Source organism: Ambystoma mexicanum, chromosome 12, assembly GCF_040938575.1.
Source record: "Ambystoma mexicanum isolate Mex_15411 chromosome 12, UKY_AmexF1_1, whole genome shotgun sequence".
NCBI lineage: Eukaryota > Metazoa > Chordata > Amphibia > Caudata > Ambystomatidae > Ambystoma > Ambystoma mexicanum.
The window spans coordinates 71216723-71241364 of record NC_090936.1 but is presented as its reverse complement, the minus strand read 5'-3'; the positions used below and the strand labels follow the sequence as shown (position 1 = coordinate 71241364).

At 46.2% G+C, this 24642-nt stretch overlaps 1 protein-coding gene across 1 annotated transcript in view; it reads right to left on the bottom strand.

Annotated features, from left to right (window-relative positions):
• ADAMTS20 (ADAM metallopeptidase with thrombospondin type 1 motif 20) overlaps positions 1 to 24642 on the bottom strand; it is a 779002-nt gene that overhangs the window by 25302 nt on the left and 729058 nt on the right. Inside the window, exons 32-33 of the mRNA XM_069628019.1 lie at positions 10621 to 10821; positions 7898 to 8027 (exon numbers count right to left, since the gene is read on the bottom strand). Coding sequence (XP_069484120.1) covers positions 7898 to 8027; positions 10621 to 10821 — 331 coding nt within the window. The remainder of the gene's footprint in view (positions 1 to 7897; positions 8028 to 10620; positions 10822 to 24642) is intronic.

The window sequence follows — 24642 nt, the reverse complement described above, 5'->3', positions numbered from 1 at the left end:
AAAGAAAACCCTCCTGCCTGTATTTGTAATAACCAAAATTGTTCTTGGGTCACTGATATGCTCAACCTAGATATACAATCAATCAATCATACGTTATTCGGCTTTAGCCATAAAGTAAAAAACAATTATACAATACATACAAATTCATCACCATTTCATGAAATAGCAGATAACATGCATATGTCAAGAATGCCCTAAAAAGGAATGCCATAACACACATACATCAATTTTCATCAACATATCACCAAATAACAGATACAATGCTTATATAATATACAATGGCTGGGTAAATGACTATTCAACAATGTCTGGAGTACCCAAGGGAAGAAATAACTTACAACCCCTTATTTAAAATCATTTACAGCATCGAATTTGCTGCTTGTGTCTTTAAACAAAACTATAGCTCATGGAAGGGAATAGAATAGATCGCACTGCCCTTATACTTCCTTATCGGCCCAAATCAACTGGCATGGCTTATTGAGAAATGTAATCTTGCATTCCATGCCCAGTATAGGTATTTTGCCACCACTAGCACAATGGGCATATTTTAAAAGAAATTCTACCTCTTCTTTCTATTTTAGATTTGAAACAATGTTATGCAGCTTCTTTCTTTTTAATGATTGTGAATGATTTTAAGTTCTGTTGTTCGCTTGGAAGATATCAATGGAAATTCAATCACAAATGTTATCTTTTTAATTTTCTATATTGGCATGATGTTTTACATTCATACAATTTTCATATATACTTCTCATGCTGATCTCTCTTTGGCACCATGAGGAAATACAAGTTTAAAGTCCTCTTCCTCTACCTCCTCTTCCTCTCCCTCCACCACTTCAGGCCCCTCTCCAGCCATCTCTCCTCCTCCTTTCTCCTTCACTCCCGATGATGTTTCTAGACAAGTCCGATCTATGAAAGTCTTGTCAAAGCAGGTGGTCCCCTGCTCCTCCAGGACAATCAAATACCACACTGACACCATCGCTCCAGCCCTGGCCGATTTCTGCAATCAGACTTATGCTACTGGAACCTTCCCTTACCCCCTTATGCACCCTCTCCTTAAGTAGCACTCTGCCGATCCTTCCTCTCTGGCAAACTAGCGCCGATCTCCAATACTCCTTTCTTTGGCAAACTCCTGGAAAAGCTGCCCATCTCCCAGCTTATTCTCCATACTGAATTTGTTGGTTGTCTCCACAACCAGTGTCTGGCTTCAGAGAGGCAAAAAGCAGGAAACTGCTCTCCTGAACACCTGTGAAGACTTTCTCTCTAATCTCAACTTTAAGCTTCCTTCTGTCATCATTCTCCTTGATATATCCTCTCCTTTTGATATGGTCCGCCACGCCATCCTAATCAGTTGTCTCTGTGAGAACCTGGGCATCACTAGTCAGGCTCTAGCCTGGTTGACCTCCTTTCTCTCGATAGACCCTCCCAGGTCCAACATGGGTCATTTCTCTCTACCACCCCTCTCTCTACATGTGGTGCTCCCTAAGGGTCTAACCTCTCTCCCTGTCTCTTCAACCACTACCTGGCACCTCTGGCCCATCTCATTTCTACCTTCTGTTCTAACTTTCAGTGTTATGCGGATGACACTCAGATCCCCTTCAGGCTCCCCTCAGCATCTTCTGCTCTCTCGCTCATACCTGACTGTCTGTCTGCAATTCAGGAATGGTGTGCCTCCAACAATCTCTGCCTTAATGCCAGTAAGACTGAGATCCTTCTCATTGGGACTCCTGCTTCCACTTTCCCTTTTCCACTCTGGCCGCTCTCCTGGGCCCTCTATCTGCACTCTCCTGTGAGACAAAGAATCATGGTGCCATCTTTGACCCCAGCCCCTGCTTCTCTCCTCACATCTCTTACATCTCTAAGAAGTCACTGTATCAGCTGAACCTCCTCAGAGGTATTCCTCCTTTTCTCACTTTCCCCCAGAAGCTCACTGTCTCCAGAGCTCTGGTTCTCTCTAGGCCGAACTACTGCAACAGCCTCCTTCTAAATCTGCCTGCCTCTATTCTTCGTCTTTTGCAACTAATCTAGAACAGGACATGCAAGACTTGTCCTGGGCCTCAAACCCAGGGATTGTATCTCTCCAGCCCTGACATCTCTCCAGTGGCTCACTGTGGCTATAAGTATAAAGTTAAAGACCCTCTGCATAGTTCACAAGACATTCTGGGGCCAGGGACCACAATACATCCAACTCTCTTCCTAAGCATCTTCCTTCTCGAGCCCTCTGGTCATCCAACTCTCTGGGGGTCAGGATCTTTTCCAGGATGAGAGTGGGGGGTAGATCTCTGTCCTCGGCTGGGCCCCCCCTCTAGAAGAGCCTCCCTGCCTCTCTAGAACTTGAGCAGGTCCACCTGAGGTTCCGGAAGTAACTCAAGTCCTTCCTTTTCACTTCTGCTTTCTCTCTCTCTCTCCCCGTGCTGATGCTCCTGTCTGCTGCACTAACTGGTTACCTGGCCACCCACTGAACCTACGAGACTAGGCTCCTGCATGAACAGTTGTCCCTTGCACTGCCTCCGGTCCTCCCAACCACTTACGAGCTGTATCTCCAACCCTACAGTCCCCTGACTCCCTACACTTATGAGCCACCTACGTGGCAGCACTTACCACGTTACCATTGTACTCTTTCCCAGCACTTCTCCTCCTCCCTCCCCTTCGCACTTGCACGATCTGAATGACACAAGGCCTGGTAAAATCGTTTGTTTTGTCCTCCTTCTGTCTTCCCTTCCGTGTCTTGATGTGCGTAGAAACACTTGTGTACAGGCACATTATAAATGTCTTATCATATCATATCATGCTCCTGTTGCATAAAGTCCTACAGTATAATCTACCTCTTTACTGATTTAATGTGTTCATCCTTTACCAGCTCAAATATTTGGTTTATCCTCTGGAAAGTTGATTGTCAGCACAATCATTAAATGTAAGACTATAGAAAGCAACCGCCTATATGTCTGGCAAGATTAAATATGGAAATCTCCCTTTCCTGATGTAAGAAACTAAAGCGATCTGAGCAAATTCTGAAATTCCAAAATATATCCTTATAATTGTAGTTAGACTCCTTTAAGGGACTACTCTGGTAGGCGACACTTTTGTTGATATAAGGTTGAATAGTTTTAAGAGTTCCTGGTATTGTTAGATAGACGCATCCCATCTGAGTTGGGTGGTAGGAGGTCTATAAAGCCACCTCGGAAGTGAAACAAAGTTTATACAAATTCAGAGATCAAGGAAAGCGCCTTGTTTTTAAGTGCAATATTTTATTTTAATTTTTCTGCCCCTAGTGATGACACGTGTTTCGGCTACCGAAAGCCTTTTTCAAATCAGGGCTTCACAGCATAGTATCATTTAAAGTCCTTATTCGTTAGTTTCTGTTCCTTATTTTTCAGGGTCCAATCCCTTTCATACAAGCCCTCCGGCGTCTCTCGCGTTCGCGTTGCTGGTTTATCCTCTGGAAACATGATTGTCAGCACAATCATTAAATGTAAGCCTATAGAAAGCAAGCATCTATATGTCTGGCAAGGTTAAATATGGAAATCTCCCCTTCCTGATGTAAGAAACTAAAGCGATCTTAGCAAATTCTGAAAGTCCAGAAAATATCCTTCTCTTCAGTGGATCAGTCCATGGTGGAAGCTTTACAAATCAACTTCTTCATTTACTTAACAAAACATAGTCTGAAGAGGCGATTTAAGGTTTTCATACCTACATCCCTTGAAACCTACCATATTTTTAAAGAAATTAACTATTAATTCTCAAGCATAGAGTGGAAGACAGTCCATTCACTATGATAGTCAAAGGTCTGGATGGAGTAGATTCCAAACACATCGTCTCCTAACATTAACACAGGATGTTTGGTGGACCCAACGTTGGTGCGTCAGTAAGGCAGGGACAGAACTTTGACTATTACCTGGTTAATGGACAGGCAGAAGAGTTTACATACGAGCACCAGTAGCTAGGGACATCAGTTTGACTATTACCTGGTTAATGAACAGGCCAAATAATTAGGGGCGAGCACCAGTAGCTAGGGACATCAGTTTGACTATTACCTGGTTAATGAGCAGCCAGAAGAGTTTATGTACGCGCACCAGTAGCTAGGGACAGCAGTTTGACTATTACCTGGTTAATGAGCAGGCAGATGAATTTAGGGGCGAGCACCAGTAGCTAGGGACAGCAGTTTGACTATTACCTGGTTAATGAGCAGCCAGAAGAGTTTATGTACGCGCACCAGTAGCTAGGGACAGCAGTTTGACTATTACCTGGTTAATGAGTAGGGAGAAGAGTTTAGGGGTGAGCACCATTAACTAGGGACAGCAGTTTGACTATTACCTAGTTAATGAACAGGCCGAATAATTAGGGGCGAGCACCATTAACTAGGGACAGCAGTTTGACTATTACCTGGTTAATGAGTAGCCAGAAGAGTTTATGTACGAGCACCATTAACTAGGGACATCAGTTTGACTATTACCTGGTTAATGAGCAGGGAGAAGAGTTTAGGGGCGAGCACCAGTAGCTAGGGACAGCAATTTGACTATTACCTGGTTAATGAGCATCCAGAAGAGTTTATGTACGAGCACCATTAACTAGCGACATCGGTTTGACTATTACCTGGTTAATGAGCAGGGAGAAGAGTTTAGGGGCGAGCACCATTAACTAGGGACAGCAGTTTGACTATTACCTGGTTAATGAACAGGCATAAGAGTTTAGGGGCGAGCACCAGTAGCTAGGGACAGCAGTTTGACTATTACCTGGTTAATGGACAGGCAGAAGAGTTTAGGGGCGAGCACCAGTAGCTAGGGACAGCAGTTTGACTATTACCTGGTTAATGGACAGGCAGAAGAGTTTAGGGGCGAGCACCAGTAGCTAGGGACAGCAGTTTGACTATTACCTGGTTAATGAGCAGGGAGAAGAGTTTAGGGGCGAGCACCATTAACTAGGGACAGCAGTTTGACTATTACCTGGTTAATGAGCAGCCAGAAGAGTTTATGTACGAGCACCAGTAGCTAGGGACAGCAGTTTGAATATTACCTGATTAGTGAGCAGCCAGAAGAGTTTATGTACGAGCACCAGTAGCTAGGGACAGCAGTTTGACTATTGCCTGGTTAATGGACAGGCAGAAGAGTTTAGGGGCGAGCACCAGTAGCTAGGGACAGCAGTTTGAATATTACCTGGTTAATGAGCAGCCAGAAGAGTTTATGTATGAGCACCATTAACTAGGGACATCAGTTTGACTATTACCTGGTTAATGAGCAGGGAGAAGAGTTTAGGGGCGAGCACCAGTAGCTAGGGACAGCAGTTTGACTATTACCTGGTTAATGAGCATCCAGAAGAGTTTATGTACGAGCACCATTAACTAGGGACATCGGTTTGACTATTACCTGGTTAATGAGCAGGGAGAAGAGTTTAGGGGCGAGCACCATTAACTAGGGACAGCAGTTTGACTATTACCTGGTTAATGAACAGGCAGAAGAGTTTAGGGGCGAGCACCAGTAGCTAGGGACAGCAGTTTGACTATTACCTGGTTAATGGACAGGCAGAAGAGTTTAGGGGCGAGCACCAGTAGCTAGGGACAGCAGTTTGACTATTACCTGGTTAATGGACAGGCAGAAGAGTTTAGGGGCGAGCACCAGTAGCTAGGGACAGCAGTTTGACTATTACCTGGTTAATGAGCAGGGAGAAGAGTTTAGGGGTGAGCACCATTAACTAGGGACAGCAGTTTGACTATTACCTGGTTAATGAGCAGCCAGAAGAGTTTATGTACGAGCACCAGTGGCTAGGGACAGCAGTTTGAATATTACCTGGTTAATGAGCAGCCAGAAGAGTTTATGTACGAGCACCAGTGGCTAGGGACAGCAGTTTGAATATTACCTGGTTAATGAGCAGCCAGAAGAGCTTATGTACGAGCACCAGTGGCTAGGGACATCAGTTTGACTATTGCCTGGTTAATGGACAGGCAGAAGAGTTTAGGGGCGAGCACCAGTAACTAGGGACATCAGTTTGACTATTACCTGGTTAATGAGCAGGGAGAAGAGTTTAGGGGCGAGCACCATTAACTAGGGACAGCAGTTTGACTATTACCTGGTTAATGAGCAGCCAGAAGAGTTTATGTACGAGCACCATAGCTAGGGACAGCAGTTTGAATATTACCTGGTTAATGAGCAGCCAGAAGAGTTTATGTACGAGCACCAGTAGCTAGGGACAGCAGTTTGACTATTGCCTGGTTAATGAGCAGAGCGAAGAGTTTAGGGGCGAGCACCATTAGCTAGGGGCAGCTGTTTGACTATTACCTGGATAATGAGCAGGGAGAAGTCTTTAGGTGCTAGCACCAGTAGCTAGGGGCAGCTGTTTGACTATTACCTGGATAATAAGCAGGAAGAAGTCTTTAGGTGCTAGCACGCAGCCTTGTCACACTCCTTTCGGTATTTCAAGTGGCTGTGATCTTTCTCCACCTAACCCCCACGGAGTTGGAGCTTTATCACTACTATATAAGAATACAATAGCACATAGTATAGGGGTGGGAATTCCCAATTCAAGTAAGGGGTTTCAAAGCTTTGCCCGGGGCACCCAATCAAAGGCTATGTTTATTTCGCTACTTGGAGCTTAAGTCTCAAACATTGATCGATGGCGTTGATTCAGGCTTGGGTTCCTGATCGCAGGTGACTTATGGAACCCTTCCCCTCTATCCAATCTTCAAGCTGAGCAAAGGCTGCTCTTGCAAAGATTGTTCCCCCAGAATGCAGCACGTGCATTAGACCTGCCACATGCTTTTCCTTCCTGGCTTTTTCTGAATGCTTCCAAACTATACACAGCCGAGAATGTCCCACTACTTCAGAATGCTGGGTATCCATGGTCAGCTTTTCTCCCAAATAGCCTGGGATTTCAGCTCACTCCCTAAAAGCATGCCTTTGTGACCTCGGAATGTCACTAATGGTTACAAATCTATGTTTTTAAGTAATTATAATAAAGAGAGGACACTATCGGGCCCCCGGTCTGTCCTATACCGTTTCTGATGCTATGTAGACACACAAGGCGGTAGAGGAGTGCAGTGGGACAACTGCATGATAGCTTTGCTTCTGTTTGCACGCTGCAATGTTTTCTAAGTAGGCTTCCTAATATTTTTGACCTTGCAGGTGATAACCCTGTATGTTCTGGGAAATCTACCTAGCAGCGGGCATATGGGCACTGTACCAAAGTATGCTGCAAAAGCATGAAACATCTGAGTTTCTTATGGTTGCAACCTAAGAACCGCCGCGTGGCACTGTTTCAAGGCACTGCTTTTTGGATGACATCAAAGTTCCACAGAAAGTAAGCAGTACTCTTGAGCCCATCCAAAATATACTGGGCTTCATTACGAGGTTGGAGGTAACCAGGCCGTTTATACCGGCATGGCTACCCCCAAACTCGGGTCTGGCTCTGGCTCCCGCGAAAGGGGAATTACCGGGCCATTCCGACCTCGGCAGGCCCTTGCGCGGGACCCAGGGCTCAATGGGAATGGGGAGGATGGTAGCAGCGGTACCGTTCATAATGGTACTGTTGCTACCATCCTGTTCTGCTCGCGGGTGACCAGGCGTGCAGAGCAGCACCCGGGAGCAGAACTCATAATGTGGCGGCCTGGTAACAATGGCGCCGGTAACACTACCGACGCCGTTGTTGCCTTACCGCCACAATCGTAATGAGGCCCATTGAGTGTTTATGATAGTATCCCAGAAATCTTTAGGAGACTTGCATGGAAGCAATGCATTAGCAAACCACCCTGATGGACTATGCTGCATGCATTTCAGAAGACAGACTCTGCAATTCAGGTAAAGGCGGCGGTGCTCAGGACAGCTGAATGCCTTTTGCACAGATATTTGAATACAGGTGATGTGTATGTAAAGCAGACTTCAGTGTATAATTATTGATCGTGCACACTTACATTCTTCTGCATGGCAAAGTGTTTTTGTTTTTGGCATAAGGTGTGGTAGACACATGTCACTGGACACGCCGCGATCAGTCTTACATTCTACTCGTCTTTCCATCTTTCCAACTCCACACGTAACCGAGCACTGTACAGAAAGTGTAAGCAGGTGTTATTTTTCTTGAACAATAACCAATAAGACATATATATTCAAAACTAGGTAGCAGTATGTTTAACTTACTGACCACACGGCTCCGTTTGGAGGATGACATTGGCATGTTAATAAACACTTCATCAATATACTGGAAGGTGTGAAGCTACAAAGACTAGGATGCGCCAATGCAGACAGCCCGAAAGTTGCAATGCACAATAATCTTGGTGCAATGTGAAGCTGTCATTGGACAACACGAAATGTGCACACACAAATGTGAAACTGGCATGGCAGTTGCCTGTGAGCAAAGTTGCATAATACTTTCTGAGGCAATCGCAACTGGCTAGGCCGTTCTTGGGAATAGCAAAAATGCATGGCAATGTGTTTAACTGGGTCGGAGTGACAATAGCATTGCAGAGTGTAAGCTGGCACGGCAATGTTTGTAGAGGAATGTTAAACTGGCATTGTACTGTTGGAGCTGGCATGGCAATGTCTATAGAGGAATGTTAAACTGGCATTGCACTGTTGGAGCTGGCAAGGCAATGTCTGTAGAGGAATGTTAAACTGGCATTGCACTGTTGGAGCTGGCATGGCAATGTCTGTAGAGGAATGTTAAACTGGCATTGCACTGTTGGAGCTGCTATCACCGTTTTGGATGGCAGCTTGTAAATGATGGGTACCAGTTTTCAGTGGGCAATTGAGTCTGCTACATCATTTTCTGAGTGTAATATAAAACTGGCATGGGCATTGTATGTGGGTAACGATGTGGCATGATGACGTGTGCTTAACTAGGCAATGTTGCCCGTTGCCCAGTCCATGAGCACATGCATGCAACCACAGCAGGGATCAACAATGAGCTAAATAATTACACTGAGGGGGGTATCTCTGGGGGGGACTCAGAGTTAAGACGATCACCACTTCCCACACCTGCTGAATTTCATGGTTTTTATTTTGTGATAAATCAGATCATTTTAACTCTGTCTTAACTAAAGTTTTAAAATATGTATACACATATATACAATTCTGCCCTAGATTTGTATATGTATGTATGAGTTTGACATTGCACAACTGTTTAATTATATATACACTACCTACACCTGGTCATTAAATTAATAAAAGCAGTCCTTCATATGCACTCGTTTTGCCCATGCACACGCGCCTCCACACTACCAGGGCCCGCTTGAGCACATGGAAATCCCATTATGGAAGCACACAGCATATCCAGCTTGGATCAGGCATCGTCTGGTCTAGAACCAGCATATCCAGCTCCAGCTAGGATCAGGCATCGTCTGGTCTAGAACCAGCATATCCAGCTAGGATCACGCATCGTCTAGTCTAGAAACAGCATATCCAGCTAGGACATCCAGCTAGGATCACGCATCGTCTGGTCTAGAACCAGCATATCCAGCTAGGACCACGCATCTTCTGGTCTTGAACCAGCATATCCAGCTAGGACCAGGCATCGTCTGGTCTAGAACCAGCATATCCAGCTAGGATCACACATCGGCTGGTCTAGAACCAGCATATCCAGCTAGGACCACGCATCGTCTGGTCTAGAACCAGCATATCCAGCTGTGACCACGCATCGTCTGGTCTAGAACCAGCATATCCAGCTGGGATCATGCATCGTGTGGTCTATAACCAGCATATCCAGCTGTGACCACGCATCGTCTGGTCTAGAACCAGCATATCCAGCTGAGATCAGGTATCGTCTGGTCTAGAACCAGCATATCCAGCTAGGACCACGCATCATCTGGTCTAGAAACAGCATATCCAGCTAAGATCAGGCATCGTCTGGTCTAGAACCAGCATATCCAGCTAGGATCAGGCATCGTCTGGTCTAGAACCAGCATATCCAGCTAGGTTCAGGCATCGTCTGGTCTAGAACCAGCATATCCAGCTAGGACCACGCATCATCTGGTCTAGAACCAGCATATCCAGCTAGGCCCATGCATCGTCTAGTCTAGAAGCTGGCATATTATTAACAGCTTTGCTTCAACACAAGCTGTGCGGCCTTGAGACTTTCGCCCACGCGTATCTTTAACTAATCACAGCTAAGAATAGCAGTTCCCTACTATTACAAACATTCTCCCTACCACCGTTCCAGCTGAACTGGTTTGTCTTTTCATCTAACCTTCCCATCTCTATCTCCCTCCCCGCATTACTCTCTTCCGTTTTACCCACAAACTAAGACCTGGAGACACCCTAGCAGGTGTGGTGCCTGCCCCTTTAAGGGCACACATGCAGTGGAGTGACTCAATAAACAGGGCATGCTACGGATCGCCAGTGCGACCATGGAGCCCGGACAGAGAACACTGTGTTGCGTGTGTTCTGTATGCTTGGGGGGCTCACTGGGCCAGAGGGGCACACCGGCGACAGTCAATACACCACTTCTTGGATAAAGAGAGGTGCCGTAGGACGACAACACAGTATAAATAACGGTTAACATGACATAACTTGTTAAGAAATGTGGCGTTATCTGCAACAATATAAGGCAGTCACCATAAATAACACTATACATACATTGAAGGCTCAGTTATATGTATGAGTCAGAAACACAGACACTTCAAGATTAAGTACGTTTACTCACCTTGCTCCATTTTCCCACTTTCCACGTGGCTGCCTGTAAACATCCCTTGTGTCTGCATTTACGCATTCGTGGAAGAGGCCGCACAGGGCACTTCTTGTAAAATACCGATCGTAATCCTTTGGCATAATAATTCCGGTCCGGCAGCAAATCCACGCAGCGCGTAACCTTCCTCTGGGAAGTAGTACTACAGCGAGCAGAGCACTAAAATATCACACAAAAGAAACGCATGGGATGAATTGTTTTGGGACAATTACTGTAGCAATGAACATAATAAAATGCACATTTCATCTCTATGAATCACATTTCTCTTGCAAAGTTCTGAATGCAACACAAGAGCTATCAAAGTAAGAGATCTTTTTCTTATGAAAGCGCGATACCCACCTAGTAAATACTTAGGTCAAGGGTCTGAACCTTTGGTTTGACAGATGTTTTAGGCTACAACTCTCATCCCTGATGGGGTTTGTAGTTCAAAACATCTGGAGAGCTACAGAGCACATGTCCGTCATCTAGCTGCATGTGAAGGATGTAGGCGATTAAGCAAATATGGAGGTAAGGAAGATCAGCAGATATATACTTCACTTTAAGATGCCCCGTCTCCTGCAACTCCCCATTCTAGCAAAGGATTTGACAAGGACTTTTCTGTGCAAAGGTTTGTAACTCATTCGCCAATTTGTAGATGGTCTACATAGAAGCTATACTTCCCTATGACCTACAACTAAAGTACGATCACACTATTCAAAATGTGGCATTATACACATTGTTAAGAAAAAAAGGCAGATAACCCAGAAAATGGCCACCCTACCCTGGAATGCATTTCCTCATTAGATAAGGAAGCAAGAGTACTGAGGCATTCTCCTTGGGCGGGCCCTAAAAACATACCTTTAGTGTCTAAATATTCTTCCTTAGAATGCCCCCTGTCTGCCAGAAATCCCTGTGTGGCCGCCATCTTCTTCATTATAAGCATCATAATTATAATCCTTACTTTAGACATGCTTAACTTCAATGAAATAATCTTTATTTTAGACATGCTTAACTTCAATGAAATAATCTTTACTTTAGACATGCTTAACTTCAATGAAATAATCTTTACCTTAGACATGCTTAACTTCAATGAAATAATCTTTACTTTAGACATGCTTAACTTCAATGAAATAATCTTTACCTTAGACATGCTTAACTTCAATGAAATAATCTTTACCTTAGACATGCTTAACTTCAATGAAATAATCTTTACCTTAGACATGCTTAACTTCAATGAAATAATCTTTACCTTAGACATGCTTAACTTCAATATAATCCTTACTTTATACATGCTTAATTTCAATGATATAATCCTTACTTTAGACATGCTTAACTTCACTGATATAATCCTTACTTTAGACATGCTTAACTTCAATGATATAATCCTTACTTTAGACATGCTTAACTTCAATTATATAATCCTTACCTTAGACATGCTTAACCACAACATTATCCTTACCTTAGACATGCTTATCTTAAATATAATCCTTACCATAGACATGCTTAACTTCAATATAATCCTTACTTTATACATGCTTAACTTCAATATAATCCTTACCCTAGACATGCTTAACTTCAATGATATAGTCCTTACCTTAGATATGCTTAACTTCAATATAATCCTTACCTTTGACATGCTTAATTTCAATGTATAATCCTTACCTTAGACATGCTTAACTTCAGTGATGGCAATCAATATACATAGTATACACCTGCAGAGGTTGAAGTGCACCGTCCTTAACAGTGTTTTTATTGTGGCAGATATTACGATACCTGTGTGTTTGGATCCTGCTGTTTCCCCCTTTCCTTTTTCCTCCCTCGCCCCCACTTTCAACCAAAGTGCTTTAAAGCATCTTGTTTGCTTGCTGGGGTATATAAAGAACCAAACAATTGTACAAAATAAAACAACAAAAAAAAAAGAAGTAATCATCACTGTGATAGGAGGATGATAGTGATAAGTACTTCAACCTTCGTGAAAAAGCATTGTGAGAGATAGCCGCCCTATTTAAATAATACCTGTTCACTGCACTTAGAAAATCTCCATTACCTTCTAGGACTCATTCACCAAAAAGTATACACATTTGGTTCTGTGTGATTCTAACATTCACTCCAAATACTTTATAATATTAGCCTTTGTATCTGTTTTTATGTTGATGTTTTCCAAAGTGCGGAACAAATGTATGACACTAGATTTGGAAAGCTAACACATTCTAACACCGCAGCATAATAATTTCAGTTACACTAATAACAGATATCAAAACTGGAATTTGTGTGATTCTCACACTCCAAATCCACGGCTTCATGTTATTATTTGCATTTGTTTTTTATGTAGATTTATATAGCATATTCACCAAAGCAATGAACTCATTTACTACAAACAGCCCAATAAATATGGAACAACAATGGATGAGATTTAGAGAGTATGCTGGCCTCTGAAGAAACAACCTAATCCTGCAGTTCCTGGACTCTCTTCCTTGAAGATATATCATTGTAGATAATGAACTCAAAGAAAAAGATTGAATATGCAAAAACCCTATCCCTAAGAAGCCTAAGAAAATTTTGTAGATGAGTGATACCCCCAATTCTCAAGGCATTTATACTCTCCTGCTACAGGTAGCTCAAGATGTCGGTGAAGTGAAGGCCTCTATGGCTGATCTCAACCCAAAGGTGTCTCAGCTGGATAACAGGGTCTCAGATAGGTAAGAATCCTCAATTTCCATGAGCAGTGACATTGCCGGAAGCTTCAGAGCTTACAACAACCTTAAAGATGAGCTTCAGAAGGAGAAGGAGAAATACCTTGAACTGGATTTAAAGCTGAGAGGTAAAACATAAGTGTCACACCCTTCCTTCCTTCTCACCTGTTTGTCCTTGATTGCAGTCTTCTTGGGAGCTCCTTCCTCACTCATTGAGACTTGTACAGGGAAGGATGTGAGTCTTCGGGTTCTAGTGTGAGGGGTGCCGACTGCATTAAGCAGGGTTGCGTTCAGTATCCAGGAGGGTTACGGCGACAGAATCCAGGAAGGGAAGGAAGCGGGCGTCCAATACTCAGAGAGTGCCGGGGGGCCCACGGCACCGAGCACGAAACGGAGTCCGGGATAAAAGGAGAATCGCCTGGCAGAAGCAAGGCAGGAAACGGATGGGGATTCCAGGAAGGAGAAAAAGGTAGGAGACTGGAAATTAGCACTAATAGACGGAATTGATGCACTCGCCGAGCAACTCGAAACAGTTGCGTTGAGACGCGCAGAGCCGCGGGGGCATGCCTATTTTCTAGGAAGCAGAACGTTGCGCGTAAACACTAGAGAGCAGAGTTTCCGTGCTGTCGGCCATGTTGGGAGAATTACCGATCTGATGTTGCGGTACATCATGGACCACGAAGTCCAGAAGGGCTGGAATCAGTGGTTCATGAAAATAAGACTTGTTGCGATAGAAGAAATGGCAGAATCCAAAAGTGAAAGCCTGACCCCCCTTTGTGATGCATGTTTTTAAGGACTGCTTTAATTTTGGCTCTATCACTATGAATGATAATGATCATGCTTTCAGAGTTGGGAAGAAATTAGGCCCCAGAGCCAGGCACATTCTGATTACTTTTGTAAACTTCAGGACAAAAGAAAATTTCATGAAAGCAGCTAGAATGAAGGGCAGTGCTAGCTACAAGGGAAGCCCGATTTCCCTGTATCCAGACTATCCCAGGGAAACTCTGCTGATAAGAAGATCCTTCAAGCAGGCTAATGATTTGGCCAAGCTACTGAACATCAAAGCTCACTTGAACAAAACCAATGTGCTGACCCTGGGTCTTCCTGATGGCGAAAAGACTACTTCTGACCCCAAAATGGGCATAGAATGGTTGGAACAGTTAAAGGGTGATTCTGCCTTTATTTCATAATGTGAACAGTTGCTCCTGGCTCCCTGCTGGTTACTTTATTTTTTCCTCGTAATGTCTCACTTTGACACATTTTTCATCGTTATTTTAATTTTTGCACTTGGCCCAAGCAATTTTCCCCTTTAAAATGGCACCTACGGAACAGAGACAGTTTAACGTTATATCTTCGAATAAAAACATGATATGAGGTGGGCTGGCCCCATTGTTTATGATCGTATTGTACGCTGCCTCAGGACCCCTCCTCTCTTTAGCCATACCGGAAGGCTACACCATCATCAGATGTGATCGCAACACTGATCAATCTAAAGGAGGCGGCGTGGCTATCATCCACAAAACCTCGCTTAATCTCCGATTATCCGCTGCTCCTTGCCAAATCACATCAGCTGAACTACTTACAGCTAAACTAGCCATCATCCCTAACCAGACTGTTACACTCCACATCATATATAGGCCTCCTGGACCACTCTCTACCTTTGCCGAAGACCTTTCCCACGTCCTCACTGTCAACACCAAATCTAAGTCCCAAATCATTGTACTAGGTGACTTTAATCTAGGCCACCTTGACCCTAATGATGCACCTGCCCACGAAATCAACAACATTTGACTCAATCTAGGCTTCACTCAACGTATTATCTCTCCTACCCACTCCACGGGCAGGACCCTTGACTGGATAGCAGACCTCAACTGTGACACCACGGTCAACTCTAATCAACCATGCACATGGACCGACCATCACCTCATCACCTTTAGCATCCCCACTAAAATCTTACTTACATTGCACCAGCTATTACCACAAGAAATAAGCGCAATATTACCTGCGCCAAACTACTCCCACTCATCCTCCGGGCCCTTAATGATCTTTCCTCTTCATGCTCTGATCCCACAGTCCTGGTTGACACGTACAATCAAACCATGCTGAAAGCACTCTATCTCATTGCACCCACTAAGTTACGTAAACCTAAACCTCGGGTTCACATCAACTCCTGGTTTACGCCACAGTTGAGAACCCCTTCGCAAGGAAAAAAGGATCCTCGAATCACGCTGGAAGAGCCACCCAACAGAAGTTATTAAGGCAAGTGTTGCCCTAGCAGCCTTAAATTATAAAGAAGCCATATTCTCTGCCAAAAAGGAATCTTACCATAAACGCATCGAGCAAGCCCAATCCAACACTAAGGAATTATTTAAAATCCTTAAGGAACTGGAATGCCCTGCCACCTCGCCTGACACCGGCTCTTAAGACAGCTCCTGGTGTGCCAGCATTCAAAAGGCCCTCTTGGGTAAGATTGCCACACTTCAAACCAAAATTAATGGGAAAAAAAACAGTCTGCAGCCCACCATTCCCCTACAGAATATTGCCATGGATAACCCCACTACCCACGCTGAAACACTGCAACCATTTAACTTTTCACCCCTCGCCATCACGGAAGTTGAACATATCATTAACACCCTCAAACCTTCCAACTGCCAGGGGGACCTCTGCCCTGCCCCCATTATCAAGGAGGCCGCTCATAACCTAGCCCCCCTCATCACCACACTTATAAACACTTTCTTCAGTTCGGGGATCGTACCAAACAACCTCAAGGATGCTTGGGTCATGGGTCATTCCACTCTTAAAAAAAACCACTCTGGATGCCAACATACCTACTAAAAACCGGCCAATCACCACTGTCCCTTTGCTTCTTAAAATCCTTGATCGTGCAGCATACCTGCAGATCCAAGAGTATCTGGAAAGCAACAACCTCCTAGGACTTAGGCAATCCAGATTCCGACCACGCTACAGCACTGAAACTGCTCTTCTAGATCTTAAAACCCAGATTGAAGACCTAAAGGACAAGGGTAAATTGGCCCTACTACTCCTTCTAGATCTCTCTGCTGCTTTTGATCTAGTAAACCACCAAATATTATGCCGCCACCTTAAAACTGCTGCCCACTTCTTAGATAAAGCCACGGTCTGGATCACTTCCTTCCTCGACAATAGATCCATGAGTCTTCTCTCCTACCGCCACTGCTGATCCCTCCCCTGTCACCTGTGGAGTCCCTCAAAGATCATGTGTATCCCCGACACTCTACAATGTCTTCACAAAACCCCACTTTGACATTTTAGATTCACTGGGCGTCACGTATACCAACTACGCCGATGACACCCAAACACTGATTCCTATCACAGGAGACCACAAATCTGACTCCCTAGTCATCAACCCTATCTACCAAGTCATTCAAGCCTAGATGGCTCCGCATGAGTTGTGTTTAAACGACGAAAAGTCTGAGAACCTTCATCATCGATGGCAACATGATTAAAGTCGCTAAGGATACCAAAACACTTGGTATTTACATCGACTCCACACTCTCTCTTACTAGACAAACAAATGCAGTATCATCTGCAGCAGCGTACACATGCAGGCTCATCTCAGCATGCCGCCCCTTCCTCTCATCATCCAACTGTACCACACTAGCCAGGACTCTGGTCCTATCCAAAATCGATTACTGCAACGCCCTGCACCTGGGCAACAACCAATGCAATCTAAAAAAACTCCAAAACAATGCTATCGGTTCGGCTCACAACATCCCGAGAAACCTTCACATTTCAGACGCCAGACGGAATCTACAGTGGCTATCAGTTCCCCTAAGAATTTCTCTCAAAGCATTGGCGCTCACACACAAAAGCCTCGCTAACCAAGCCCCCAGCTACCTAGCCAGCAGATTTACACGACACATCTCCTCCAGACCACTCAGAAGTGCCCAAACTAACTGCCTTGACATCCCAAGCTTTAACCTCCAAAGATCCGGTGGACGCAGTTTCCCAGTCCTAGCAGCCAAGCTATGGAACTAGCTACCGAACCCCATGAGAGCTGAAACCTCCTTCCCAGCCTTCAAGCGTAAAGCCAAAGCCTGGCTGTCATCCTGCGACGTACCATGCCCTCACCTCTAGACAAGATTCTGCCAGCCAGTGTCCCTCTCCTGCCAGCTTGTTCCGTGCTTTAAATGTCCCGGCATCAAGTATGCGCTCACAGGGGGCGTGGCCAACAGCCGAGCGATGAGGACGTGAGATCGCTTCGCTCCCGGGCCGCTAGCCGTATCCTGAAACAATCCTGCTTCCTGCACAACCAAAAAGCGCCTATTCGACGTGGGAACCTCTGCTGAATGTCCCGACCGGTTCCTGGAGGAAAGCGGTGCCGCGGAACCCACTTAGTAAGATATTTCTGAAAGCGAGCGGACGCGCCGCGGAGCTCGCAAGATGGCCGCCGCGAACCGCGGATGAACAAAGGGTGCCGTGGTCACCAACAAGCACTACTGAATTTTGCCTGAACACCGGCGGCCGACGGGGTCGAAGCCGGGCCGGACCGCACGGCAAACGAAGGATCCTAACTTCGAGGATAAATCGTGAAACGGAAGGGATACGCCCCTGGACACGGCGTTGACAGTCAGTGATAGTAGGCACACGGCCTCGCACCAATATTCCCGCACATGCGGCCGCGGCCTGCAGATGCCACCGGAGCGACCACTAAACTCCTGAGGGGACCCCTGCCCGTCACCGGACGACTACCACCTCTATCCTGCGGTACGGAGAGGGGGATAAAGGGAAAGCGGGAACCCGCCATTTTGGGGCACAGGGACCCCGTGGGACCGATCTACATCCTCGCCCATTCCCGCTGCCCGAGAACCGTCGACAACGGAATACGAGGTGAAACTACCTCACGGCACACCTACTCACGGCGAGACACCGATGATTGGTGGCCGCGGCTTTGGACACCGTACAGACCCAACTGCGTATTAAACCCTACTACAGTGTCCAGCGGACCGCACCCGAACGACGCTGCCCAACGAAACATCTGCCCCGGACGGTACCGTTTAAACGCCACAAACCATGCCGGCCACTACGGGGAAGGACAAAACAAAAAGAGGGACCAGCCAAAGTAGGATAGATCAATTCACCACGGCCGCAGCAAACGCACAAACGGACCACGAACAGTCGAACCCCATGCTAGAAACAGAACAAGCCATATCCCTAAAGGACATCATGGCGGCGATAACTAACTCCAGAACCTCTATGGAACAAAAGATGGACAGCATCAGTACAGATGTCTCGCTTCTCCGTCATGATCTCCAGAAATTGTCCTCCCGCACGGGAGAAGCGGAACAGCGGATCTCTGGGAATGAAGATGGGCTGCGCACCATGGAACAGAGGATGGCCGGAGTGGTGGCGCGTTTGAAAACACTGGAGGAGAAGGCCGAGGACAGTGAAGGCCGATCGAGACGAAACAACGTGCGCATCCTGGGCATACCGGAGAAAACGGAGGGCCCTTCCATGGAACTGTTCCTAGAACAATGGATCACCGACATGTTTGAGCCCCAGACATTCTCGAAGTTCTTTTCAATCGAACGAGCGCATCGTGTCCCCTCTGGAAAACCGATACCCGGCGCCCCGCCACGCACCATAGTCGCAAGACTGCTGAACTACAGAGATAGAGATGCGCTACTCCAGACGGCGCGAGCCAAAGGCACACTGACCTTCAATGGATCCAGAGTGACATTCTTCCCTGACTACACAAGGGAGATCCAGAGAACCAGGCAATCTTTTGATCAGCTCAAAAGGCAACTCCAATCCTTACACGTTAAATACGGCCTGCTCTATCCGGCCCAGCTCAAAATTTACCACGGTGGGACAACAATACATTTCTCAGACCCGAAAGAAGCATGGAATTGGGCAAAGCAGCACATTGCAGGCGACTGGACACTCGCAAACAACAGAGGCAGAAACAGAAACCGCCGCCCACCACCGGACAGAGGACGCCCAGCTCCACAACCCCCGGTGCAGGAACCACCACAACAAGAGGAAATGGACTGAAACATTGATACTGATGAGGCATTTTGTTCGGCCACGACATACCTAACGAACTATTAGATCACACCGTGCTATGTAAGGCACGCAGCCTGGGAAGCACGGGGGCACTCACTGCATCGGCCAAAGCCACGCCCTCAGATCGAGACTTGTGACCTGGAACACCAGACTTGCACAAGAACAGTAAGTCGGGAGAAAGGTGTAAACAGCTCACATTAAGTTGAATCTGGCGATATAGTTGTTTGTAGCCAGTAGAGTTAGGGCGACAGATACTTCATGTTGGGGAGGAGTATAGGGAGGGGGGATGGGGATTTGTTTCAAGTTAGTTATGTTCCGAGATACCACACCACCTGTAATGCCAAAGACTACACCACCCTTAACGCACCAATTGTCAATCCGTACTTGCTAGCACTCTACACATCACAAATGGAATCACGCCCGATAAAACACCAGCCTGGTTTCAACCCTGACTGTCCTCATTACAACATGAAATGCCACAGTGCTATCGGGGGACTAGTGCACCCTGTTATCGCTGAAACACATGACGAATAGCTGGAATCACTAACGTGAACAGAAATAGAACAATCCGAGTGTTGACTTGGAACGTCAATGGGCTCGGCAATTGCATTAAAAGACGCCTAGTGCTGCAAACGCTGAATAGACACTCCCCGGATGTAGTATTCCTGACGGAAACACACCTAGCCGGCACCAACTGCTTATTCTTTAGACGCACCAACTACAGGCTAGCATTCCACGCCGGTTTCACCATGGGGTCACGAGGGGTACTGATCCTCATACATAAAAGACTTCCCTTTGTCCCCAAATCCACCACGCAAGACACGGGAGGGAGGTTTGTACTCACGACAGGCACGATTGGAGAGCGTTCAGTGACCATGATGGCGGTGTATGCACCTCCTAACCTATTGACCCCCCTGACTAACGATATTACGCCTCTAATTATGAACAACCTTGCAGACCTTACGTTGATCGGGGGAGACTTTAATGAAGTAATGGACGTGGACCTTGACAGAACACACAGAAGATCTAGAAATCCGAATGCACGCACAAAACTCGCCACATTTGTGGGCGCACTGGGACTACAGGATGTGTGGAGAACGCTACACCCCGCCACAAGGGAATACTCATACCATTCCGGTGCACATGCCTCGCTGTCTAGGTTAGACTACCTCCTATTGCCACTGAACAACATGCACGAGGTCCGTGAGGCATACTTTCTCCCCAGAGGCATATCAGACCACTCCCCGCTTGTGACAACACTTAATACCAACAATTCGATCCCACCACCCAGCTTGCGACTGAACAGTTACTATTTAGGCTTCCCAGAGCTGGTTGAACACATCCAAAAGACCACTGAAGAATACTTTGAAAGGAACACCAACTCAGTGGATAGCCCGGTAACCTTGTGGGAGGCGTTCAAGACAGTACTTAGAGGGGAAATAATAGCCTGGATCACAGCCCATAAAAAGAAACAAACAGAGGCAATACACCATGCCGAAGCAAACGTGCAGAAAGCAGAGACCGAACACCTAGCCCATGACAACTTGGAAACGCACCGTGCACTACAACTGGCGCAGGCGCAACTCCAACACATAGCGTTAGATAACGCAAAGCAGGCGCACACCGCAATGCGTGCAAAGATATACGAAACGGGGGATAAAGCCGGGAAGATGCTGGCATGGCTGGAACGCAAAGACCTGGGATCCAGCCAGGTCAGGCAACTAGCAACAGGAGAATCAGACCCATTGGTGAAGGACGCAGACATAGCGGAGGGTTTCGCAAAATACTATGCTGAGCTATATAGGGCACCAGCCTCACCACCCGTGATGAATGTCCTAGAGGAGATTGCCCTCCCCACCTTAAGTGCAGAACAGTCTACCCTGTTAGAACAGACAATCACTGAAGGCGAACTGACCCAAGCCATGTCAGAAATCCAATCAGGTAAAACCCCGGGCCCGAATGGCTTCCCCATTGAAACATGGAAAAAAATAGGTGCACACATAATTTCCCCACACTTACTTCGCGCACTACAGCACTCTCACTCACAGGGCTGTCTCCCCCCTGATCTAAGGAAAGCCACAATCGTGGTCCTGCCCAAAGCAGACAAGCCACCCGACAAGTGCAGCTCCTATAGGCCCATCTCTCTCATAAACTGCGAAGCCAAGGTGCTGGCCAAGGTGCTAGCCAACCGCCTCCAACGGGTCATACACACACTCATACATCCCGACCAGTGTGGATTCATGCCACAGCGGTCTACTAGACAAAACATATACAGGCTGCATACTGCACTGGAGAGAACACCTGAGATTCAGGATCCTTTGGCTTTACTCGCTGTAGACTTCGAGAAGGCGTTCGACTCAGTCTATTGGGAGGCAATATGGGCGATCATGCAACGCATGGGCTTTGGACCATACTTCATGAGCTGGGTCAAATTACTTTACAACCGCCCCGAAGCAGCCACGAAAGTAAATGGACACGTCTCCAACCCCTTCTATTTAGGCAGAGGCACGAGACAAGGGTGTCCCCTGTCTTCCCTAATCTTTGCAATAGCAATTGAGCCCCCAGCAATTCTACTGCGATCTACGCAAACATGGAGTGGCTTTAGGTGGGCAGACAACTGGGAGGACAAGGTATCCCTCTACGCAGATGATCTGTTAGTATACCTGAAAGACCCACGTACATCCTGCCCCATAGTGACGCGATTATTAATTAAATACGGCGCATTCAGCGGTCTTCGCGTCAACTGGAATAAATCCAGATTGTTTCCACTGCAACACATAGACAATGCGGTACCGGATGACTGTCCATATTATGTGGAGAAAGAGAAGTTCAGATACCTAGGCATACAAGTCACGAACAACCTGACAGACTATGTGCCCAATAACCTGTATCCAATAATGACGAGATTCAAAGAAGACGTCCAGCACTGGATGTCCCTACCACTGACACTACTAGGCAGAGCCGCACTGTTTAAGATGCTGGCACTCCCCCGCTTCCTTTACATACTTCAAAATGCACCGCTACCCATAGCTCCTAACGAATTTCGGAAAATTGACCAGTCGCTACGCAAACTGTTGTGGAAGGGAGGTCATCCGCGCTTAGCACTAACCACGCTACAAAGATCCGTATGGGAAGGTGGGATTGGATTGCCCCGAGTGCAAACTTATTACTGGGCCAGTCAAATGGCAATAGTGAACGACAAACTCCACGCAGACATGACACTACCACACAACAGAGAACCAGACCCTACCCAAAAAGAACGGCCCATACTTCGATACCTCTATCGACGAAAAAAATCGAGCCAATACCCCATCCATGCTTTCACACCTATCTCTAACATGGTCGAACGTCCACAGATACCTAGGTTGGGATAATAAGCTGACCCCAGCTCAACCTTTATGGAATAATAAACTGCTTCCGGAAGTGAACAAACTTCCAAAATGGCACTCCTGGACCCAAGCGGGTATCACCAAAATTGGCGATGTAATACAAGGTAACGAAATGGTACCTCTTGCGAATCTAATCGCCAACTCCGGTCTGACAACTAAAGAGCAGTATCGTTACACACAACTCAAACACGCCATACAAACTCATCTTCCTGAGATGTTTGACATGCCGGAATACACCCCTTTGGAACGTAACCTATTCCCAGACATGATTAAAAGTAAAGTCACATCTACCATGTATGGTGTCATAACGTCATTTGCCACCGAGGAACTGACGAACCTGAAAACGAAATGGGAGGGGGACATAGGTAGTATGCTCCCTGAGGATTGGGTAACTGCCCTGATGTTCCCTAGAGAAATAGCGATCTCCTCCAGATTGAGATTGGTACAACTAAAGATACTGCATAGAATATATTATCCGAGAGTTGCCCTTTTCAAATGGGGTAGGGCTTCCTCTTCCACGTGTTTGAGATGCAAACGAGATGAGGGCACCTTCTTTCACATTCTATGGGACTGCACCATAATTCGACACTATTGGCAGCAATGCTGCGACGATCTCTCAAGGGTTTTGGGCAAAAAGGTTCACAGAAATGCAAAACTGCTATTATTGGGGATAGATGATGAGATTGATCTGTCACGGTACGAAAAAGTGCTATTGTTCACGGCCAGTGCATTAATCAAAAGAAACATAGCGCAACTCTGGGGCTCTGAATCAGCACCAAAATATGAACAATGGACCACGGACATGAGCATTTGTGTCGCAATGGAGAAAAGAATCTACACGGCCAGGGGATGCCCTGAAAAAGGCCCGAAAATTTGGCAAAAGTGGGAAGACTTACACTGAAAGATACCCCCTGCTCGGCAGGGAGGTAGCACCCAAGGACATGAACGGATATTACAGAGTTACACGCTACAGGCACGATAAAGACAGTTGACAACGCCTAGGAGCATTATAGCAATGGATAGGTGAAAAGTGTTTGTTGGTGGGTGGGGGAGGAACGTAACTGTTTTCTCGCTGTGCGAGACGTGTGTTTTCTTTGTGTGAAAAAACAATAAAAATTGTTGTATAAAAAAAAAAAGTATGCGCTCACACCCACTAGAGTGCAGCTTGTGCTGGTCCCCCGAGAAGATGAAATTCTGCCAGCCAGTGTCTCTCTCCTGCCAGCTTGTTCCATGGTTTAAATGTCCTAGCATCAAGTATGCGCTCACAACCCCTAGAGTGCAGCTTGTGCTGGTCCCCCGAGAAGACGTGATTCTGCCAGCCAGTGTCTCTCTCCTGCCAGCTTGTTCCGTGGTTTAAATGTCCCAGCATCAAGTATGCGCTCACAACCACTAGAGTGCAGCTTGTGCTTCTGGCCTCTATCAATCATCTTCCTCGTCACAGTACTTTTACATCCAGGGAAAGAGAAGTCAGTTCTTGATGACTTATATACAGAGTATGGGAAGGTAGTCTTAATAGCTTTCATGGCTGAGTGAAGGGGGTCCGGACAACATGCCATTAAGGCATTGGGAATAAAGGGGGTATCCCTAGAAGGAAAAGGGGATTCCATTTCTCGAACAATGATATCGTGTCACTCCCCGAGGGTTGCCTCCCCCATATGATCCTCCCTCATATAGCCACCCCCACAGTCAGGATCCGATAGTGGCTGCCGTCTCCTAGCCACATGGGGAGAGGTCACCGCTGGGAAAGGAGTGATGATACCATCGGATTCATCGCAGTGGTGAAATAAAAACGTAGTTAATAGTGAGTAAAGTAAATACATATAACATGTTAATGCATTTAGTGTGGTTTCATTTTATAATATTTGAATAACGAG